General features: G+C 39.0%; 1 protein-coding gene across 1 annotated transcript in view; it reads left to right on the plus strand.

The window, feature by feature from the left end:
- Positions 1 to 20,930, plus strand: part of Lama2 (laminin subunit alpha 2) — a 606,823-nt gene that overhangs the window by 398,735 nt on the left and 187,158 nt on the right. The window contains 7 exon segments of the mRNA XM_052169299.1: positions 8,418 to 8,554; positions 14,142 to 14,378; positions 15,640 to 15,783; positions 16,478 to 16,657; positions 16,821 to 17,009; positions 17,100 to 17,233; positions 19,371 to 19,488. Coding sequence (XP_052025259.1) covers positions 8,418 to 8,554; positions 14,142 to 14,378; positions 15,640 to 15,783; positions 16,478 to 16,657; positions 16,821 to 17,009; positions 17,100 to 17,233; positions 19,371 to 19,488 — 1,139 coding nt within the window.

The raw sequence follows: 20,930 nt of genomic DNA on the forward strand, positions 1-20,930 counted from the left end.
CTATAAAGCTGCAATACACTATGTTATTTGCAACTATATATACAATGCACTGGACTTAAGTATCACATTTGTTTGTTTTAATAGAATCTAATATGTTATCATCTGGAAGAAAAAAAAATAATTTTTATAACAAATAAAAATAGAAATAAACTTGAAATAAACACATAAATTCAACCAGTCTTATCCCCATTAGACCATTGGACAGACTCTAGACTCTGTCCTATCAGCAAGAAATGGCCTGAAGCCTCCCTTTCCCTGTTTATTCCCTTGGGGTATAGAATAAAGAGCTGATGGCCCAAAAGCCCCATGAGAGTCTAGAAACAGAACAGGAAAGTTTGGATGTTGATAACATCTTTATGTAGTTAGGAATCTCCTGACAATAAGGCCAACATATCCAGTCCCTTCAGGATTTACAGCTTTGAAACTGTGGGGAACCAGACCTTAAATGGATCTTCAACCCCAGAGTCCCCTTACTTTTTTTTTTAATTTTCTATATCCTTTGTTTACATTCCAAAAGCTTTCCCCTTTCCCAGTCACCCCCCCCCATATGTCCCATAAGTCCTCTTCTCTCCACCTATTCTCCTATCTTTCCTCCTCCCTTTTCTCTGTCCTGGTACTCCCCTACAATGCTGGATCAAGCCTTTTCCAGGATTAGGGCCCTCTTCTTCCTTCTTCATGGGAATCATTTGATATGCTAATTGTATCTTCAGTATTCATGGCTTCAGAGCTAATTAATAAAGACCTTTCAATGATTGCATTCCATGTGTATTCTTTTATGATTGTGTTACCTTGCTTAGGATGATATTTTCCAGTTCCAACCATTTGCCTAAAAAATTCATGAATTCATTGTTTTTAATTGCTGAATAGTACTCCATTATGTATATATACCACATTTTCTGTATCCATTCCTCCACTGAGGGATATCTGGGTTCTTTCAAGCTTATGGCTATTATAAATAAGGCTGCTATGAACATAATGGAGCATGTGTCCTTATTGCATGCTGGGGAATCCTCTGGGTATATGCCCAGGAGAGGTATAGCAGGGTCCTCTGGAAGTGTCATGTCCAGTTTTCTTAGGAACTGCGAGACTGATTTCCAAAGTGGTTGTACCATCTTACAGTCCAACCAGCAGTGGAGGAGTGTTCCTCTTTCTCCACATCCTTGCCAACACCTGCTGTCTCCTGAGTTTTTAACCTTAGCCATTCTGACTGATGTGAGATGAAATCTCAGGGTTAGTATTTCCCTAATGACTAATGATTTTGAGCATTTCTTAAGGTGCTTCTCGGCCATCTGAATTTCTTCAGGTGAAAATTCTTTGTTTAGGTCTGTACCCCATTTTTTTATTTGATATATTTTTTATTTACATTTCAAATGATTTCCCCTTTTCTGGACTCCCCACTCCCCGAAAGTCCCATCAACCCCCTTCCCTCCCCGTTTTCCCACCCAACCCTTCCCACTTCCCTGTTCTGGTTTTGCCCTGTACTGCTTCACTGAGTCTTTCCAGAACAAGGGGCCACTCCTCCGTTCTTCTTGTACCTCATTTGATGTGTGGATTATGTTTTGGATATTCCAGTTTTATAGGTTAACACCCACTTATTAGTGAGTGCATACCATGATTCATCTTTTGAGTCTGGGTTATCTCACTTAGTATGATGTTCTCCAGCTCCATCCATTTGCCTAAGAATTTCATGAATTCATTGTTTCTAATGGCTGAATAGTACTCCATTGTGTATATATACCACATTTTTTGCATCCACTCTTCTGTTGAGGGATACCTGGGTTCTTTCCAGCTTCTGGCAATTATAAATAGGGCTGCTATGAACATAGTGGAACATGTATCCTTATTACATGCTGGGGATTCTTCTGGGTATATGCCAAGGAGTTGTATAGCAGGATCTTCTGGGAGTGAGGTGCCCAGTTTTCGAAGGAACCGCCAGACTGATTTCCAGAGTGGTTGTACCAATTTGCAACCCCACCAACAGTGGAGGAGTGTTCCTCTTTCTCCACATCCTCCCAACATCTGCTGTCTCCTGAATTTTTAATCTTATCCATTCTGACTGGTGTAAGGTGAAATCTCAGGGTTGTTTTGATTTGCATTTCCCTAATGACTAATGAAGTTGAGCATTTTTTAAGATGCTTCTCTGCTATCCAAAGTTCTTCAGGTGAAAATTCTTTGTTTAACTCTGTACTCCATTTTTTAATAGGGCTATATGGTTTTTCTGGAGTCTAACTTCTTGAGTTCTTTATATATATTGGATATTAGCCCTCTATCTGATGTAGGGTTGGTGAAGATCTTTTCCCAATTTGTTGGTTGCCGATTTGCCCATTTGATGGTGTCCTTTGCCTTACAGAAACATTGTATTTTTATGAGGTCCTGTTTGTCAATTCTTGATCTTAGAGCATAAGCTATTGGTGTTCTCTTCAGGAACTTTCCCCCTGTACTGATATTCTCAAAGGTCTTTCCCAGTTTCTTTTCTATTAGCTTCAGAGTGTCTGGCTTTATGTGGAGGTCCTTGATCCATTTGGAGTTGAGCTTAGTATAAGGAGACAAGGATGGATCAATTCCCATTCTTCTGCATGCTGACCTCCAGTTGACTCAGCACCATTTGTTGAAAAGGCTATCTTTTTTCCATTGGATGTTTTCAGCCCCTTTGTTGAGGATCAAGTGGCCATAGGTGTGTGGGTTCATTTCTGGATCTTCAATCCTGTTCCATTGATCTGCCTGCCTGTCACTGTACCAATACCATGCAGTTTTAACACTATTGCTCTGTAGTATTGCTTGAGGTCAGGGATACTGATACACCCAGAATTTTTTTTGTTGAGAATAGTTTCAACTATCCTGGGTTTTTTGTTATTCCAGATGAATTTGAGGATTGCTCTTTCTAACTCTATGAAGAATTGAGTTGGGATTTTGATGGGTATTGCGTTGAATCTGTATATTGCTTTTGGCAAAATGGCCATTTTAACTATATTAATCCTGCCGATCCATGAGCATGGGAGGTTTTTCCATTTTTTGATGTCTTCTTCCATTTCCTTCTTCATAGTCTTGAAGTTCTTATCATACAGATCTTAAAGATCCAACAAAGAAAGAGAACTTCAGACCAATTCCCCTTATGAACATCGATGCAAAAATACTCAATAAAATTCTTGCCAACCAAATCCAAGAACACAACAAAATGATCATCCACCATGATCAAGGAGGCTTTATCCCAGGGATGCAGGGTTGGTTCAATATACAGAAATCCATCAATGCAATCCACTACATAAACAAACTCAAAGAAAAAAACCACATGGTCATTTCATTGGATGCTGAAAAAGCATTTGAAAAATTCAGCATCCTTTCATGCTTAAAGTCTTGGGAAGAACAGGAATTCAAGGCCCATACATAAACATAGTAAAAGCAATATACAGCAAACCAGTAGCCAGCATCAAACTAAATGGAGAGAAACTTGAAACAATCCCACTAAAATCAGGGACTAGACAAGGCTGCCCACTTTCTCCTTATCTTTTCAATATTGTACTTGAGGTACTAGCTTGGGCAATTAGACAACATAGGGAGGTCAAAGGGATACAAATTGGAAAGGAAGAAGTCAAACTATCATTACTTGCAGATGATATGATAGTCTACCTAAGTGACCCAAAAAACTCCACTAGAGATCCTACAGCTGATAAACAACTTCAGCAAAGTGGCAGGTTATAAAATCAACTCAAATCAGTAGCCTTCCTATAGTCAAAGGGTAAGCAGGCTGAGAAATAAATTAAGGAAATGACCCCCTTCACAATAGCCACAAACAGTATAAAGTACCTTGGGGTGACTGTACCCCATTTTTAATAGGATTATTTGGTTCCCTGGGGTCTAACTTCTTGAGTTCTTTGTACATATTGGATATTAGCCCTCTATCTGATGTAGGGTTGGTGAAGATCTTTTCCCAATTTGTTGGTTGCCATTTTGTCCTTTTGACAGTGTCCATTGCTTTACATTGCTTTGTAATTTTATGAGATCCCATTTGTCAATTCTTGATCTTAGAGCATAAGCTATTGGTGTTCTGTTAAGGAACTTTTCCCCTGTGCCCATGTCCTCAAGGGTTTTCCCCAGTTTCTTTTCTATTAGTTTCAGTGTGTCTGGCTTTATGTGGAGGTCCTTGATCCACTTGGATTTGAGCTTAGTACAAGGAGATAAAAATGGATCAATTCACATTCTCCCGCATGTGACCTCCATTTGAACCAGCACCATTTGTTGAAAAGGCCATCTTTTTTCCACTGGATGTTTTCAGCTCCTTTGTCAAAGATCAAGTGACCATAGGTGTGTGGATTCATTTCTGGGTCTTCACTTCTATTCCATTGGTCCACTTGCCTGTCACTGTGACAATACCATGCAGTTTTTAACACTATTGCTCTGTAGTATTGCTTGAGGTCTGGGATACTAATTCCCCCAGAAGTTCTTTTACTGTTGAGAATACTTTTAGCTATCCTGTGTTTTTTTGTTATTCCAGATAAATTTGAGAATTGCTTTTTCTAACTATGTGAAGAACTGAGTTGGGATTTTGATGGGGATTGCATTGAATATGTATATTGCTTTTGGCAAGATGGCCATTTTAACTATATTAATCCTGCCAATCCACGAGCATGGCAGATTTTCCATTTTCTGAGGTCTTCTTCAAACTCAGGGCTGAAATCAATCAAGTAGAAACTAAGAGAACCATATAAAGAATCAACAAAACCAGGAGCTGGTTCTTTGGGAAAATCAACAAGATAGATAAACCCTTAGCCAGACTAACCAAAGGGCACAGAGACAGTATCCAGATTAACAAAATTAGATATGAAAAGGGAGATATAACAACAGAAACTGAGGAAATTCAAAAAAACATCAGATCTTACTACCAAAGCCTATACTCAACACAATTGGAGAATCTGGAGGGAATGGACAATTTCCTAGATAGATACCAAACCCCAAAATTAAATCAGGATCAAACTGTCCCATAACCCCTAAAGAAATAAAAAGGATCATAGAAAGTCTCCCAACCAATAAAAGCACGGGACCAGATGACTTCAGTGCAGAATTCTATCAGACCCTCAAAAAAGACCTAACACCAATACTCTTCAAACTATCCCACAAAATAGAAACAGAAGGTACACTACCCAACTCATTCAATGAAGCCACAATTACACTAATACCAAAACCACACAAAGATCCAACAAAGAACGAGAACTTCAGGCCAATTTCCCTTATGAATATCGATGCAAAAATACTCAATAAAATTCTTGCTAACCAAATCCAAGAATACATCACAATGATCATCCACCACGATCAAGTGGGCTTCATCCTAGGGATGCAGGGATGGTTCAATATCAAGAAATCCATCAATGCCCTCCACTACATTAACAAACTCAAAAAAAACTTATGATCATTTCATTAGATGCTGAAAAAGCATTTGACAAAATTCAGCATCCTTTCATGCTAAAAGTCTTGGAAAGAACAGGAATTCAAGGCCCATACCTAAACATAGTTAAAACAATATACAGAGTCCCCTTTCTGTCCTGTAAAACCCCCAAGGTCCCTGGGCCACAATGCAAGGGAACCACTCCCTTAGAGAGACTGAAACCTCTCATTGTTTGTCAGGAGCCATCATAGGACAAGCTAATAACTAGCAGGTGATCTTCCTGAAATAGTCTGCTTCAGATTATATTCCAGAACAGATTTCCTCTATAGGCATGGCCCAAGGGAATTCATTTTAGAAAGGATTCCTTCTATTAATATGCTTTACCTGTTATTATTAAACATATTTAACAATCACTAGATATTAACCCTCCCCTTTTGAGCAGATCTACAAAGATGTACTATCTTGTAGTTATGCTATATAGACAAATAGATGACTTCTTAATTCTTAATGATAATCCTATAAGAATTCCTAAAATTACATTAGTGGTTATTAAGCTCTTTTATAAGGGGACTGCTATAAGGTCCTTTTCTGATAGTCAAAACTGCAATGAGAAATCCCTTAGTCTCTCATGTGTCCACAGTTAATTGCACTTAGATAGTAGCCAAAGCACATTCCAAGACGTTGTTAAACAATTAACCAAAGGTCATAAAAAGGGAACTATTGAATTATTATATATGCAATGACAGAAGATAAATATTGACTGAGTTTATCTATATAAAATTTCACTAATAACTCAATTATGGTTTTTATTTTTATTTTTTTATTTTTTAATATTTTTATTTTCTATATTCTTTGTTTACATTCCAAATGATTTCCCCTTTCCTGGATCTCCCCTCCCCAATGTCCCATAAACCTTCTTCTCTCCATCCCTTCTCCAATCACCTCCCTCCTTTTTCTCTGTCCTTAAATTCCTTTCCAATGCTAGATACATCCTTTCCAGGATCAGGACCATCTCCATACTTCTTCATGGGAGTCATTTGTTATGCAGTTTGTGCCTTGGGTATTCAGGGCTTCTGGGCTAATTAATATCCACTTATCAGAGATTGCATTCCATGTTCATTCTTTTGTGATTGGGTTACCTCACTTAGGATATTTTCCAGATCAAACCATTTGCCTAAAAATTTTGTGAATTCATGGTTTCTAATTGCTGAGTAGTATTCCATTGTGTAAATATACCACATTTTCTGAATCCATTCCTCCTTTGAGGGGCATCTGGGTTCTTTCTAGCTTCTGGCTATTATAAATAAGGCTGCTGAGGTCCCATTTGTCAATTCTTGCTCTTAGAGCATACGCTATTGGTGTTCTGTTCAGAAACTTTCTCCCTGTACTGATGTCCTCAAGGGTCTTCCCCAGTTTCTTTTCTATTAGCTTCAGAGTGTCTGGCTTTATGTGGAGGTCCTTGATCCATTTGGATTTGAGCTTAGTACAAGGAGACAAGGATGAAAAGGCTATCTTTTTTCCACTGGATGTTTTTGGCTCCTTTTTCGAAGATCAAGTGACCATAGGTGTGTGGATTCATTTCTGGATCTTCAATTCTATTCCATTGGTCCACTTGTCTGTCCCTGTGCCAATACCATGCAGTTTTTAACACTATTGCTCTGTAGTATTGCTTGAATTCAGGGATACTGATTCCCCCAGAATTTCTTTTGTTGTTGAGAATAGTTTTAGCTATCCTGGGTTTCTTGTTATTCGAGATGAATTTGAGATTTGCTTTTTCTAACTCTGTGAAGAACTGAGTTGGGATTTTGATGGGGATTGCATTGAATCTGTAGATCGCTTTTGCCAAGATGGCCATTTTAACAATATTAATCCTGCCAATCCATGAGCATGGCACATTTTTCCATTTTCTGAGGTCTTCTTCAATTTCCTTCTTCAGAGACCTAAAGTTCTTGTCATATAGATCTTTCCCTTGTTTGGTTTTTAACTCTTAGTGAAACCATGGAGCTGTGACAGGTGATGAATGTTTAGATAGATATTTACTTCTAATGGATATGCATGTAAACATTCTCTTTTGTAAACTTCTATTTCAACTTGCGATTTTATTTGTGAACTTCTGATGAACTTTTACCATGTGATCATGTGTTATGAAAAATGTTGAAGTGCTAAGGACAAAAGGAAGAGTGAGAGGAACTGAGCTGAAGAGAACTTTTTTGGACAGAACACTTCTTAGAAAAAGAGAAGAAAAGGAATTTTTCCCTTGCCCTACTTAGGATCTTTACGCCTTCCCTTGTTTCTTAGCTAGCTTTCACAAGAAACTTTTTACAGCTTAGCAATAAACGCTATAATTTTTTTTCAGAGTGTCCCTTTTTCTTCCTGCAACTCCCAGACTAGCTGGCTGAAAGAACTGTGCAGTTCCTGCTGAGATACAACAAAGGCCATATTTCTTAATCCTCCACTGTTAGGCTACAGGTGTCAATTGCCTAAGTCAGCAGTTTTTACCCTTAGAAAGAGCAAGAACATTTTCAGGACTTTTCAGAAGTTATCAGCACTTCAGTATAGTTAGAGAGCTAGAGTGTTCTGAAACCCTGAGACTTTAAAGCCACATCAGAGTCCTACTCTGTTCCCAACCACTACCCTCTTCAGGCCCAGAGGCTCCCAGCAGTTGTTCTAATTAAAGAACAATCGGCTTCTAAAAATCAATAAATAAAATAAATCTATGTACAAAACACATTATATTTTATAGTATCCACGGAAGAGATAGTTGAGAGAATTTGACAATATTGCTTACTTTATAGAAAAACTGAAAGTGCTAAAAGGTTGTAGTTACAAAACAAAAATGGAGCATTTATTGATGGGACACTTGTGAAACATACCAATACTATAAATAACAAGGTAGGTACCTCCCCATACTCATGGTTCCTTAAATATAGTATTAAAAATAGAAAGGAGCAAATTAACGCGTTAAAAATTTGGCAGTTTATATCAAAATTTTACCTTTCTTTGACTCATTTTTGCTTTTTCTCTTTTTCTTGGTAAGCATGTGACTGTTCTCATCTGGGCAACAACTGTGACCCAAAAACTGGTCAATGCATTTGTCCTCCCAATACCACTGGAGAGAAGTGCTCTGAGTGTCTTCCCAACACCTGGGGTCACAGCATTGTCACTGGCTGTAAGGTAAGTGGGTCATTGACTTCTGATCATTTTCTCATAGTTTTCAGTCAGCTGAGGTCTGTAACTATATATTTCAACCCAATATCACCTCACCAAATAGCAGAATTATCAAAGATATCGTAAAGACACAGGTCATAATTTTTTATTTTACTGTGACAGAGACATTTATTAGTTGAATTTATGATACCTACAAAAATAGAAGGAAATGGATAAATAAATCTATAATAAAACCCCAAACTATCTCATTCTTAAACATAATAAAATATAACTGTAAAATAAACGAGAACAAAACATTAATTTCCAAAAATGCTGTAAAAATTGTACTAAATTAATTTGGTTTTAATTTTCAAGATTTGATTAAAAGGAATCTGAAGAGCCAAATAAACTACCTAGAGCTTGCAAATATCCTCTTTGTAAATACTTTCCCCTATGGATAAACTATAGAAACTGTTATAGCCAGATTCTTGCTTAGTATCAACAAGGAAGAATCAGCCATGAGACTGTTATAGAAATACTCATGAACGATTCCATGACAGGACCCTGTGACTTCAATGAGGCTCTAGTGTGGGCTTCCGTGTAGACACCTTAAGCTTATCTGAATCCTCTTCTTTGGAGGCAACAGGGAGAAGGCTTAAGAATGACTACCCAGCTCTAGTCTGGACAGGCTAGGAGAGAAATATTCCCATAAGAGTCATGGGGAAAAGGACCACTTCAGGAAGCTGAGGTATTCAGGGCTTATTTGGTTATTTATTGTTTACAGCTCATTGGTGAAACACTCATTAAATGAGATTAAACTCATCTAGTTACAGTGTGATGAGTCTTTACCAACAATTTCAATCCCCTGTGCCACTTACTTGTAAATCATCTGGCCTTCATACCTCCTGGTACCACTGCATTGTTTTCTAATAGTGTAGTTTACAGATTTCCTCATCCCTATGAAAATGGGATAATATTTTATATGTTGTTTTGTCTTACCTTGAGGAGAGAGAATTTGATTTGCCTTCTGTCCCTTAGTGTTATGCTTTCGGATATGGATAGTTTACCCATCCTATGGCATATACTCAAATTTGTTCTATTTAATTGTTTAATAATAATAATACATTGTATATTATACTAGAATTTGTTAATTTGCTTATATTTATAGGCAGTTTGGAGCATCCATTAGTATCTTTGTTATGAACATTAGTGTGGGAGTTAGCACTATATTCATAAACCATAAGTTCTGATTTCTCTTAAGAATACCCCACATCTTTGCCAACACAGACAATTCTATTTTAATTTTAATTTATTAGTTCACTATGTATTCCTACTTTTCTCATTTGCAATTCTTTATGCCAAACAATGGTGGGAATTGGGTTGCTTATTTAGTCAACTATTTGCCACTTATGTGCATTCTTTTAAGAAGTTTTTATAAATCTTTTGTTCATTTTTCTTCTGAGAACGTTTTCCATTAAAATTAAATATGAGTTTCTATGTATTGTAAATATATGCGCTCTCTCTCTCTCTCTCTCTCTCTCTCTCACACACACACCATTCACACACATAAACCAAGAATATAAGTAGCTTTGTACTTACTATCTTCATCTAATTTTCTGTGTATGAACAGTTTGTATCATTTCTTTTCTAGATCTAATTTCTTATACTTTTGTTTGGAACAATTTTTTTCCCTAAATCTATAGATTTCATTTTTAAAAAAATCTAAATTTCTGAATAAGTGCACATTTTTCTATTAGGAGGATTTACAAAAATCAATGTGGCTATTAGAAATTATTTACGAGCTTGCATTCTGATTGGGTCAGTATTATTTGAAACAACATTAATTTGAGATTTAGAGACCCTTGTTCTTTTTGGCATGGAGAATTGCTCTGTGAAGAGGTGTGATCAACCGCATCATTTAAGCTGCCTTTGTAGGAGAATAACTAGCCTGCCGTTGTTTGTACGGCAGCAGCTTGTAGGGAGCAAGGTGTAGGGAGAGGAGGATGGGGAAAAAAACCGTGTCCTGCCAAAATTTCTCCGGCTCTTGCAGAGCAGACATGGAAACCTGCCTCATGATCCCATGGGTTGCAGAACAGGCATAGGGCCGTGAGGTTGCTGGACCCTTGGGGTGGGGGGATATGAAAAGGACACAGACTCGGGATATAGGCTTCACAGAGGCCAGGGACAACAGGTACTAGATCTCCGAGCATTGCAGGAAGCCACTGGACACCTCAAAGGAGTTGAGAAGGGGGACAGCTCTGTCAGCCCCGGGCTGAAGGGGAAGGGGGCCGGACAGGGCATCAGCCATGCTGGTGCGGTTCCTGCAAGCAGTGAGTCCTTGGTCCTGTCTGACAGCTGGAAATGCTGGGAGGCAATCTATTGGTTTTAGTGATGATTTATTGTCGAAGAGAAGGGTGAGAGAGGGTAGAGAAGTAGAAGTCGGCCATGGTCACATGGAAAGAAAGGGAAGGGAATGGGGGGTCAAAGGGACAAGAGACAAGAGAGACAGACAGGAGAGTAAGAGGATGACACAATAAGAGAGAGGCAGGGCCAAGCATGCCTTTTTATAGTGGGCTGGGCTACCTGGCTGTTGCCAGGCAACTGTGGGGTGGGGCAAATTCAGTGTATCCAGGTAACTGTGGAGGTGGAGTGCAGACACAATACCAGGGGCTTGGGGCAATGCCCTATGTGACTGATGGCCACAGAATTATGGAGTTGAGGGCCTCTTGGTATCAGGAGCCTAGAGTCTGTGAGCGTAGCTAATGGGGTTCTTCCATTGTAGATTAATCTACCGGGTCTCCGGAAGTTAAGCCTTGCCCAAGAATCATTCACTGATGGAGAAAAGGAAAATCAACCCTCTTTTGCTAATCAAACATTATATCTAAATGTAATTTAAGTTTGATATTGGGTACAGTGCTATCTAAACATACAGTTAATTGTCTCAGTCATCCCCACAGTAACTTCTCAAATAAGCTTCCAGATTGGACCCATCCCAGGGTCTATTTGAACTGCTAGCAATATTTCAAGAACTAGTTACTTGATTATACACAAGTTGTTTAGAAGACATTTCATATTTTTGCTCTCTAAAAATAGGGATGTTCTATGGAACTTTTTAAAATCTACTCTCTGATTATAGTTTCCATACCATATCATTATTTTCTTTCTGGTTATTTTAAGCAAGTCTACACATACTAAGTGAAATTGGCCAAAAAAAAGTTTTTTTTCTGTGAATAACTAAATCATCCTAATTTTTAAAGTTCATTCTACATCTGATATTCTTTAACAGTGAATTATGTGAAAGTCATTGTATTAATCAGGGTTCTGTAATAGGATAAAACTTGTAGGATGAATATAGGTACATATTTATAGTAAAAGGGGATTTATAGGATTTGGCCCAGGTAATCCAAACAATAGTTGCATCACAAGGAAAAAAGAAAGAATCCTGTGGTTGCTCTGTTCATGAGGCCGACGACTCTGCAATCTCACTCTGGTCCTGGAGTCCTGGCCAATTCGTGCAGAGCTGCTCATCTTTAGTCTACATTAAAATGTCAACAAATCTATCTTTAATACCAGCAAAGAAATGACTCAGCAACAGGACAGTTGAACTTGCCAGAAAGAGAGAGTTGCAAACAGGCAAAAAGCAAAGCTTCCTTCTTCCGTGTCTTTTTAGGCAGGCTGCCACAAGGCACAGCCCAGAGTTAAGGTGGGTCTTCTTGTTTTAAATAATCTAATAGAATCACTCACAAGAGAGCCCGGAGCTTGGGTTTTGTTTGATTCAAGATGTGATATAGTTGACAACCAAGATTAGTCACCACAATAAGACAGTGGTTTATTCTGCATGTTAGAAACTTTGTTAGAAGGTTCCTTCTTGCCTCACCTCTCCCTCCAAGAACACTATCCTCTGCTGAGTTGGAAGCCCATGCCTAGCTTTACTATTGGGCAGTCTTGAGTATCCCTACATCCCACTTCTGAATTAGGGAAAGGTATATCTGGCTTTCTCTTTTACTTTCTTACTATTCTGTGTCCTCTCGAAGAACATGCTTATCCAGATCTCTGTTCTGCCACTTACCTACTATTGGGCAGCTGTGAAAACCTCTTACATCTTCTTCTGTTTCATTATCTGGGAAATATAACCAAAATGACTTCCTTCTACCCTCATGACACCCTCATAGCATCTCTACACGAATTGGGCACTGTACCGTGTCTTGAGCACAGGACAATCTGATGCATGTGGAGCTGAATTAACCTGCCTTAGGCTATGTGGCTAATAAGTGGTTTGTGTAAGTGAAGCATAGGTCCGGACACATAATTTTGCAACTATACAAGTGTTAGCTATGACGTGACTATAAAGTCCTACTTTTTACTGAATTTGTGAGAAATTAAAATGAAATGTTCGTGTGGGAGGTTGGGAGTGTGAAAATGTTCATATAGTTCCAGGCTCATAATCAAATCTCAATACCTTATTTATACTTAAATTTTAATCAAATTTAATTACTAATTACAAATTATTCAGAAGGAAGGAATACAATAGAAAGGGGTTGTTTGTTTTTGGTTTTGTTTGAATGTTTTTTGATCCAGGCACTAACTTTTGTTCTTGTTTTAATGTTGTGACTAGTGTAATTAAATAAATGGAGAGGGAAAGTCATCCTCCTCCACTCTGGAAAAAAAAAAGAAAGAAAGAAAGAAAGAAAGAAAGAAAGAAAGAAAGAAAGAAAGAAAGAAAGAAAGAAAGAAAGAAAAGAAATGAGAAAAGAAAATGGAAAAAAGAAAAAGAAAGAAAAGAAGAAAGAATCCATATGTAATATAATCATAGCAAAAGTACATATTGCTCCTGTAAAGTAACTTTTTAAGGATTGTTTTTAAGTGTGCCACGCAGGTGCATTGAGTAGCTCTCTCTTATCATCTTGTAGGATTGGTCCTTAGGCCTGTATGCTAGCGCTGCTCTCTACCCACTGAGCCATCTCAGTAGCCCTAAGACCTCTGCAGGGTAGCTCCTCTTCCAGCCTCTTCACTGCATAGCAACGAAGAGACAGGAAAATAGTTTGTTATCAGAGTCGAAGAGCTGATTAGTGAGCATGGTGCTTGCCACCCAAACATGAGGCCCTGCCCTTGACCCCTAGATCTCACAGAGAAAGCTTGACAGGCGATGCTCACACACCTGTAATAGGCAGTGTCTCCAAAATAAGATGGGTAAAAACTTGAAGAAGGATCCTTGTTGGTGACCTCTGGCATATGCACCTACAGGAAAGTGTACAAACTCTCGAAAGCACACATGCACACATACATATTCACACATTGGTGCACACCCAAAATAAACAGTGCAGTTTAAAATAACTCAAAATAAAACAAAACAGCAAATCAAAGCCTACATTTTCTCTCTTATCACATGGCATTGGGATTTCTAGATTATCATCCATTTTTCTCCATGCAGGAAGCTTTTTAATGCTATGTTTGTTCACTAATGTGTCCCAAAGAACTAAATTTCAACATTATAAAGGATACAATAGATTTGTGTTTCATATGTGCATAGTGGAATAGAAATGCTAGTAGTAAGACTTTAAGATGTTTTCTATGCAGTTTGCATCAGCAGTTGCTGGTTCTCTCCCTCCCACAGGTGTGTAACTGCAGCACTGTGGGGTCCTTGGCTGCACAGTGCAATGCAAACACGGGCCAGTGCAGCTGTCATCCGAAATTCTCTGGTATGAAGTGTTCAGAGTGCAGCCGAGGTCACTGGAACTATCCTCTCTGCAGCCTCTGTGACTGCTTCCTTCCAGGGACAGATGCCGCAACTTGCGATTCAGAGACTGAGAAATGCTCCTGTAGCGATCAAACCGGACAGTGCACCTGCAAGGTACGTGTGACTGAGAGAATCCAAGGGAAGTCCCGCTTCCTTGGACACCCTGTCACTCAGCTTTACTTTCATTCACTGTTTTCTATTCTTGCCCCATTCAGCAATGCAGACAAGTGTTCATGGCCAGGTTTTCTTGATGAGTGGTGTTCATTGGCTTTCAGAGGCCCCTTTTCAAGAACTACTTTCAACCCAAGTGCAAGCTTGTTTCCAGTCAGTACATAGGATATAGGTTCCAGGGTGACTGAAGTTTCTTTTCTTCTGTGTTCTTTTTCCTCAAGGAAATGACTGCATGGTGGGCAGTAGGGTCTTACAGGCATAGTCAGAGAAAAGCCACAGTTGATAGATAAGCTTATCCCAAACCCTTTCTCCTGTGGTAAATCAGCAGCCACCGCACTGCACTGCAACGCACCGAAGCATATTTATTTCTATGTAAATTCAGTAAAATTTCATCAAATGTGAACACTGACATTACAGTGGAAAACTATGTGAAATTTTTAGCTCCCATTAAAACTGTTAAATGGTGTAGAAAAGCAGCCAATTAAAATGGGTAAGAGGGATGGTTTCTGTCCTTTATATATTCCTGAAAAAAAAAAAAAACAATCCCAGGATAAATGTGGTTGAAACAGTGTCACAGATAGCTTTTCAAAAAAAAAGTCTATGCCAAGAAAGCAAGAAAACAGTATGCTGAAACCTAGGGAGTGAACAAGCCATGGTGAACATGACCTTGAATTTAAGATAATAGCCTCTATGTGAAAGACCCTAATTAATCGGGTTATCACGCTCCATACATGAATGCTTTATCTTGTCCGTATGCTATATTTGCTGCATGGTGCATATGCATTATATTATGGCAATTATATACTATTATAGCATATATACAAACGTGGAGTTTCAGTTTCCTCTCTGCTTTTTTTTTTTTTTTTTTTTTTTGCACGTAGGAATCATTGGTTTCACTTGCTTTTGAAAATTTTATTGCTCACAACAGAGTTGTAGGAAATGCACAGCTTAGACCTCCCGAACAGTATGCAGTACCTGCAGAAACAGATAAATTTAGGAATCAGGTCCCTTAGAAAGTCCCAGGGGTTCCTGACAGAGCTGTGAACCCAAAATAGCATTTGCGGTATACATAAGTAGTGTATTATTCATTCATTTGCTTGGTTGTCATTAATTGAAAAAGAAGCGTGTTGCAGTTCCCTGTGCTTAAGTCGATTTCTCCTATAACGATTCCCGTGAACCCTGAAGGGGCCTCTTCTTTCTTCAGGTAAATGTGGAAGGTGTGCACTGTGACAGGTGCCGGCCTGGCAGATTTGGACTAGATGCCAAGAACCCACTTGGCTGCAGCAGCTGCTACTGCTTTGGAGTTACTAGTCAATGCTCTGAAGCAAAGGGACTGGTCCGTGCGAGGGTGAGTCAGAAGCTGCTGAGGCATGTCATGGCGGGATGCTATCCCTTCAGGAATCATTTAGTCAGGCCCTGAGTGAGGAGGAGTAGCAAATGGCAAAACATTCAAGTAACCTCGTCTCCTGCGTGCACTCAGAAACCGTAAAGGCTCGATGTGCCATTAGGCGGTTGGCATAAATGCCTCTTGGAAATTCTTTCTAGAAGACTGTTCAGTTAATTTTGATAAGAAAAATGGCAAGTGGAAACTGGAAGGAAGCATTGAGGTAGCTGGAAGCTGTTACATCCTGAGGGGGAGGCACTGACGGGTAGCTGGTGGCGTGTAATACAGCCCTGAAAACCAGAACCTGTTGCACGCCTCCCACCCAGCCATAGGACGCTGAACAGTGTTTGGACGGCATCATGCTTATTTTGACTTTGATTTCCCTTTGTTTCCCTAGAATTTAATTTCAACTTTTTGTTAGTGGAAAAAAGCATTGCAGTTTTCAGAGATTATGAGTTTCATTGTGCAACTCATTTCAAAGCATGCACTTCCTTCTGCTCTCGCCAACCATGTCTCAGTTCATTTTTTGGGGGGGGGGAGGTGCAACCCACCAAAGTGGGGGCAGAAAGTCAGATAGACATGGACTCCATACCTAGCTTTAAAAGCGTGACCCAAAGGCTCATGTTCCACTTTCCTGCTGAAATGTTACTTTGTGCAGGTGACTTTGAGTGATGAGCAGACCATTCTGCCTCTGGTGGACGAGGCCCTGCAGCACACGACTACCAAAGGCATTGCTTTCCAGAACCCAGAGATTGTTGCAAAGATGGATGAAGTCAGGCAAGATCTCCATTTGGAACCCTTTTACTGGAAACTCCCAGAACAATTTGAAGGGAAAAAGGTAAAATAATAATAATAATAATAATAATAACCACAATAACAATAACAATAATAATAACAATAATAACCCTGAATTCACAAATGAACTAAATTAAACATGATTTAGGAGTCAGGTAATTTAGAAGTTTACCTCAACATTTCTAATCTATTATTTTTCTTTTCAGTTGATGGCCTATGGGGGCAAACTCAAGTACGCCATCTATTTTGAGGCTCGGGATGAGACAGGCTTCGCCACATATAAGCCTCAAGTTATCATTCGAGGTGGAACTCCTACTCATGCTAGAATTATTACCAGGCACATGGCTGCCCCTCTCATTGGTCAGTTGACACGGCATGAAATAGAAATGACAGAGGTAAAGTTTGTAGTTCTTTGGTGCAAAGATACACTAATTTTTTTTTTCATTCAGTTCTGTCACCATGGTGGTTTTCATTCTCATTTACAGAAAGAATGGAAATATTATGGTGATGATCCTCGAATCAGTAGAACTGTGACCCGTGAAGACTTCTTGGATATACTATATGATATTCACTATATTCTCATCAAGGCTACTTATGGAAATGTTGTGAGACAAAGCCGGTAAAGTATAATGGAAAATACATTCTTATTCTAGGGTCTACAGGGCTGGTCAAGAAGATACCAGAGAGGAAATCAACAACTGGTTGGTTTGTGATGGAGGTGACAGAAGACAAGCCAGTCACTTGGTAGAAGATGACCATTGTTTACCCTCAAAATAAATAGCATAAGAACAATATTCTTTCTTACATTAGTCATGGCACCAGTAGAAAGTTCAGGATGATAGCACATACTGTAGATTACATATAGGTAACTGTAGTGTTGTAAGTCTGGAGAAAATGATCTTGAAGCATGGATGGGAATAGACAAGGTCTAGTTAGTACAGTCTCCTATATCCTTGATCATACCTATGTGTCCATGCCGGTAAAACATGTATGTTTAATTAACATGGATATCATGCTGTACATCGATTCAAAATTGTAGTGAATAAAACCAAGCACAGATGAAATGCTAAAATATATGTGACATCAAGGAATCAAAACTAGGAATACTTCAAAAAAAAAGTAAATAGAGGAGTTAATTAGTACACACATCATGACAATGGTATTTGGAGCCCCAATGGTACCATTTTCAATATCAACATCCACTGAGGTCTTTGGCCAGAAATAGTCTCAAATTTTTAAAGAGTAAATGAGACAAAAAGAACTTAATATTGAAAGTGTGAACATTGTTTTCCATGACTCTGGCCACACAATGACAGGAAGACCCAGTGATAAAATCAAGGGTTGTTTGTCTCACTGGAAGATGTTGTAAGCATGCTTATAGATTATGGTAAAGGTTGTAATTAGAGAAAATAAAATACACAGAATAGAGAGAACCACGGAGGCTCCAGGAGGAGCCTGCTTGTTCTTCACAAGCAGGAGGAATCATTCAAAGCGATGAAAGGAGAACTCACGCAGAACTAAGTAAATTTTTTACTGCAGAAGCCAAATATTGTGTTGATTTGCTCAGTAACTCAATGTCTCTTTCATGTGTTATATCCTTTTGTGTTCAAGAAAAACATGAAGTCCATATATGTCTGTAAAATAGTCTTACGACAAATGAATAGACCAAGCTAGAGTAAATAAAGAGGAAGCCTCTCATAGTCACATTGTCAGGGCTCCCAAGCTCTCATCTCAATGCTAGTGAAACCAGCATGTGCTTTCATAATTCAATAAAACTTACCTACACTTGTTATAAAGTTTATGATTCAACCTCCTTTAGCTACTGGAGGTGCCTTTTATGGAGGCAAAACTATTCAGTGTCTCACTTAAAAGTTTATTTGCAGAACATTCCCATGTTTCAGTTAGTCAGTCATGAAATAGTCTGGGTTTATGGACTGCATATATTTTAATGCATAATTTCAAATTAATGAAAAAGGTATTGGAGGATTCACTGGGACTACATTTTTTTCTGACTATAAGGGCTTTCCCACCAATAGGAAGTCACTTGAAGGATTTATTTAAATAAGCTAATAAAATATTAATTTGGAAGGTTCTTTATTCTTTTAAAGATCAGGGTAAGATCATGCCTGGCATTGTTTTCTAGGAGGCTTTCCCAAGTTCTTGAAAGGACGTCCACAGGCTCCAGAGGAAGAGAGTAGTAAATTAAAAGCAATTTCGCTTGTGACGACAAGAGACATTCTAAAAGAAAGTGACCTTGGGTTGCCTGTTTGAAGGAATATAAATGTCTAATTGATTGGCCATGTCTGCATGAAGCTACTCGAATTTTGAAAACTGGATGGGGGGATTAAAATTTTTTATAATAACTTCTCAACAGGACAACAGACATCCAATTTAGTAAACTCCTTAGGATTTATGTGGATATTTTCCTAATAGATAACCTCAGTCTGAGGGGAAATAAAAATGCAGTAATCAGAGCAAACTGAGTGCCTGGAATTTAAGAAGCTTCAAAACAGTGTAGCTATTAGCGTGGTGGCCCCCTTTCTACAGTATGTAATTTCAGGCTATCTTGATAAGCAGATATATTTTGGTTCATTGAAAACAAGCAAAGTAATTTGCCTCTGACTGGCAGAAATCTGGGGGTTTGGGGGGTTCCTTAAGCCTTGAACAGTTCTTGGAGGTTGTTCCGTAAGCCCTGAGCAGTTCTTGGAGGCTGTATCCACTTGTGTGATCATTAACTATGCGTGCATTCTTTGTAGCATTTCTGAAATCTCCATGGAAATAGCCGACCCAGGACAGGTATCAGCAGCGAGCCCACCAGCACGCTTGATAGAAAGATGTGACTGCCCTGCTGGCTATTCTGGCTTGTCTTGTGAGGTAAGCTAGCTGCTACTGACTCTCTAGAGCTCAGCTCCCTTCCAGAACCAAACGGAAGTCCTTCTCAAACCTCCTCTGCCTTTGATTTCCATGTGTACTCTTAATCTATTTAATTATTGATCGTGCATATTAGCAATGTCATTGTCATTGTTAGCTTGTAAAGAATCTTTTTTAAAAATTTGTTCTTATTTATTTATTTATTTATTTATTACTTTTTCACACTCCAGATTTTATTCTCCTCTGCCCCGCATCAATGTCACTGGACCTTCTTTTCCTCAGACTTTTCTCCATTTTTATCCCTGTAGTTCTTTCGGACAGGAACGATTATGGGTCAGAGTTGTGACTGTGGGATGGCAACCCCCTCCCTTATTTAATGCCCTGTCTTCCTGTTGAAGGCAGGTTCTATAAGGTCCATCTCCCTATTGTCAGGCATTTCATCTAAGGACTCTGACCTCCCAGGTCTTTGGTGCATTCTGGGGGGGTCCCCTCAACCTCCTACCTTCCAAGGTTGCCTGTTGCAATTCATTCTGCTGGTGCTCATGGCTTCGGTCCTTTTCCCTCACCCAATATCAGATCTGGTTGCCCTCTTGCTCCCCACCCCTGTCCATTTTCCCTCTCAGGTCCCTCACTCCGTCCCCATTTGTGATTACTTTCTTCTCACTCCCAAGTGGGACTGAAACAGCCTCACTTGGATACCTCAGCTTGTTGACGCTTTTGAGTTCTGTGGACTGTATCTTGGGTATTCTGTACTTTTTTTGAGGGGGGAAGCTAATATCCACTTATTAGTAAGAACATACCATGCATGTCCTTTTGGGTCTGAGCCATCTCACTCAGGATGATATTTTCTAGTTCCATCCATTTGTCCGCAAAACTCAGGATGTCCTTATTCTTAATAGCTGTGCAATATTCCATTATGTAAATGAACCACATTTTCTGTACCCATTCTTCAGTCATGGGACATCTGGGTTGTTTCCAGTTTCTGGCTATCACAGATAAGGCCACCATAAACATAGTAGAACATGTGTTCCTGTGGCATGGTGGGGTATCTTTTGGGTATATTCCCAAGAAGTCATTAGCACAGAGGGAAATTTCCTAAACAGAATTCCAATGGCTCATGCTCTGAGATCTCAGCAACCCACAGATTGTGAAAAAATCTTCAGTAACCCCACATTCGATAGAGGGCTAATATCCAAATATATAAAGAACTAAAGAAGCTAACCTCCAAAAACCCCCAAACAACCCAATCAAAAAATGGGGTATAGAACTGAACTGAGATTTCACAACTGAGGAATCCCGAATAGCTGAGAAGCAGTTAAAGAAATATTCAAAGTCCTTAGTGATCAGGGAAATGCAAATCAAAAAGACCCTGAATTTCCACCTTACACCAATCAGAATGGCTAAGATCAAAAACTCAGGTGACAACACATGTTGGCGAAGATGTG

Source organism: Apodemus sylvaticus, chromosome 23 (assembly GCF_947179515.1).
Source record: "Apodemus sylvaticus chromosome 23, mApoSyl1.1, whole genome shotgun sequence".
Taxonomy (NCBI): domain Eukaryota; kingdom Metazoa; phylum Chordata; class Mammalia; order Rodentia; family Muridae; genus Apodemus; species Apodemus sylvaticus.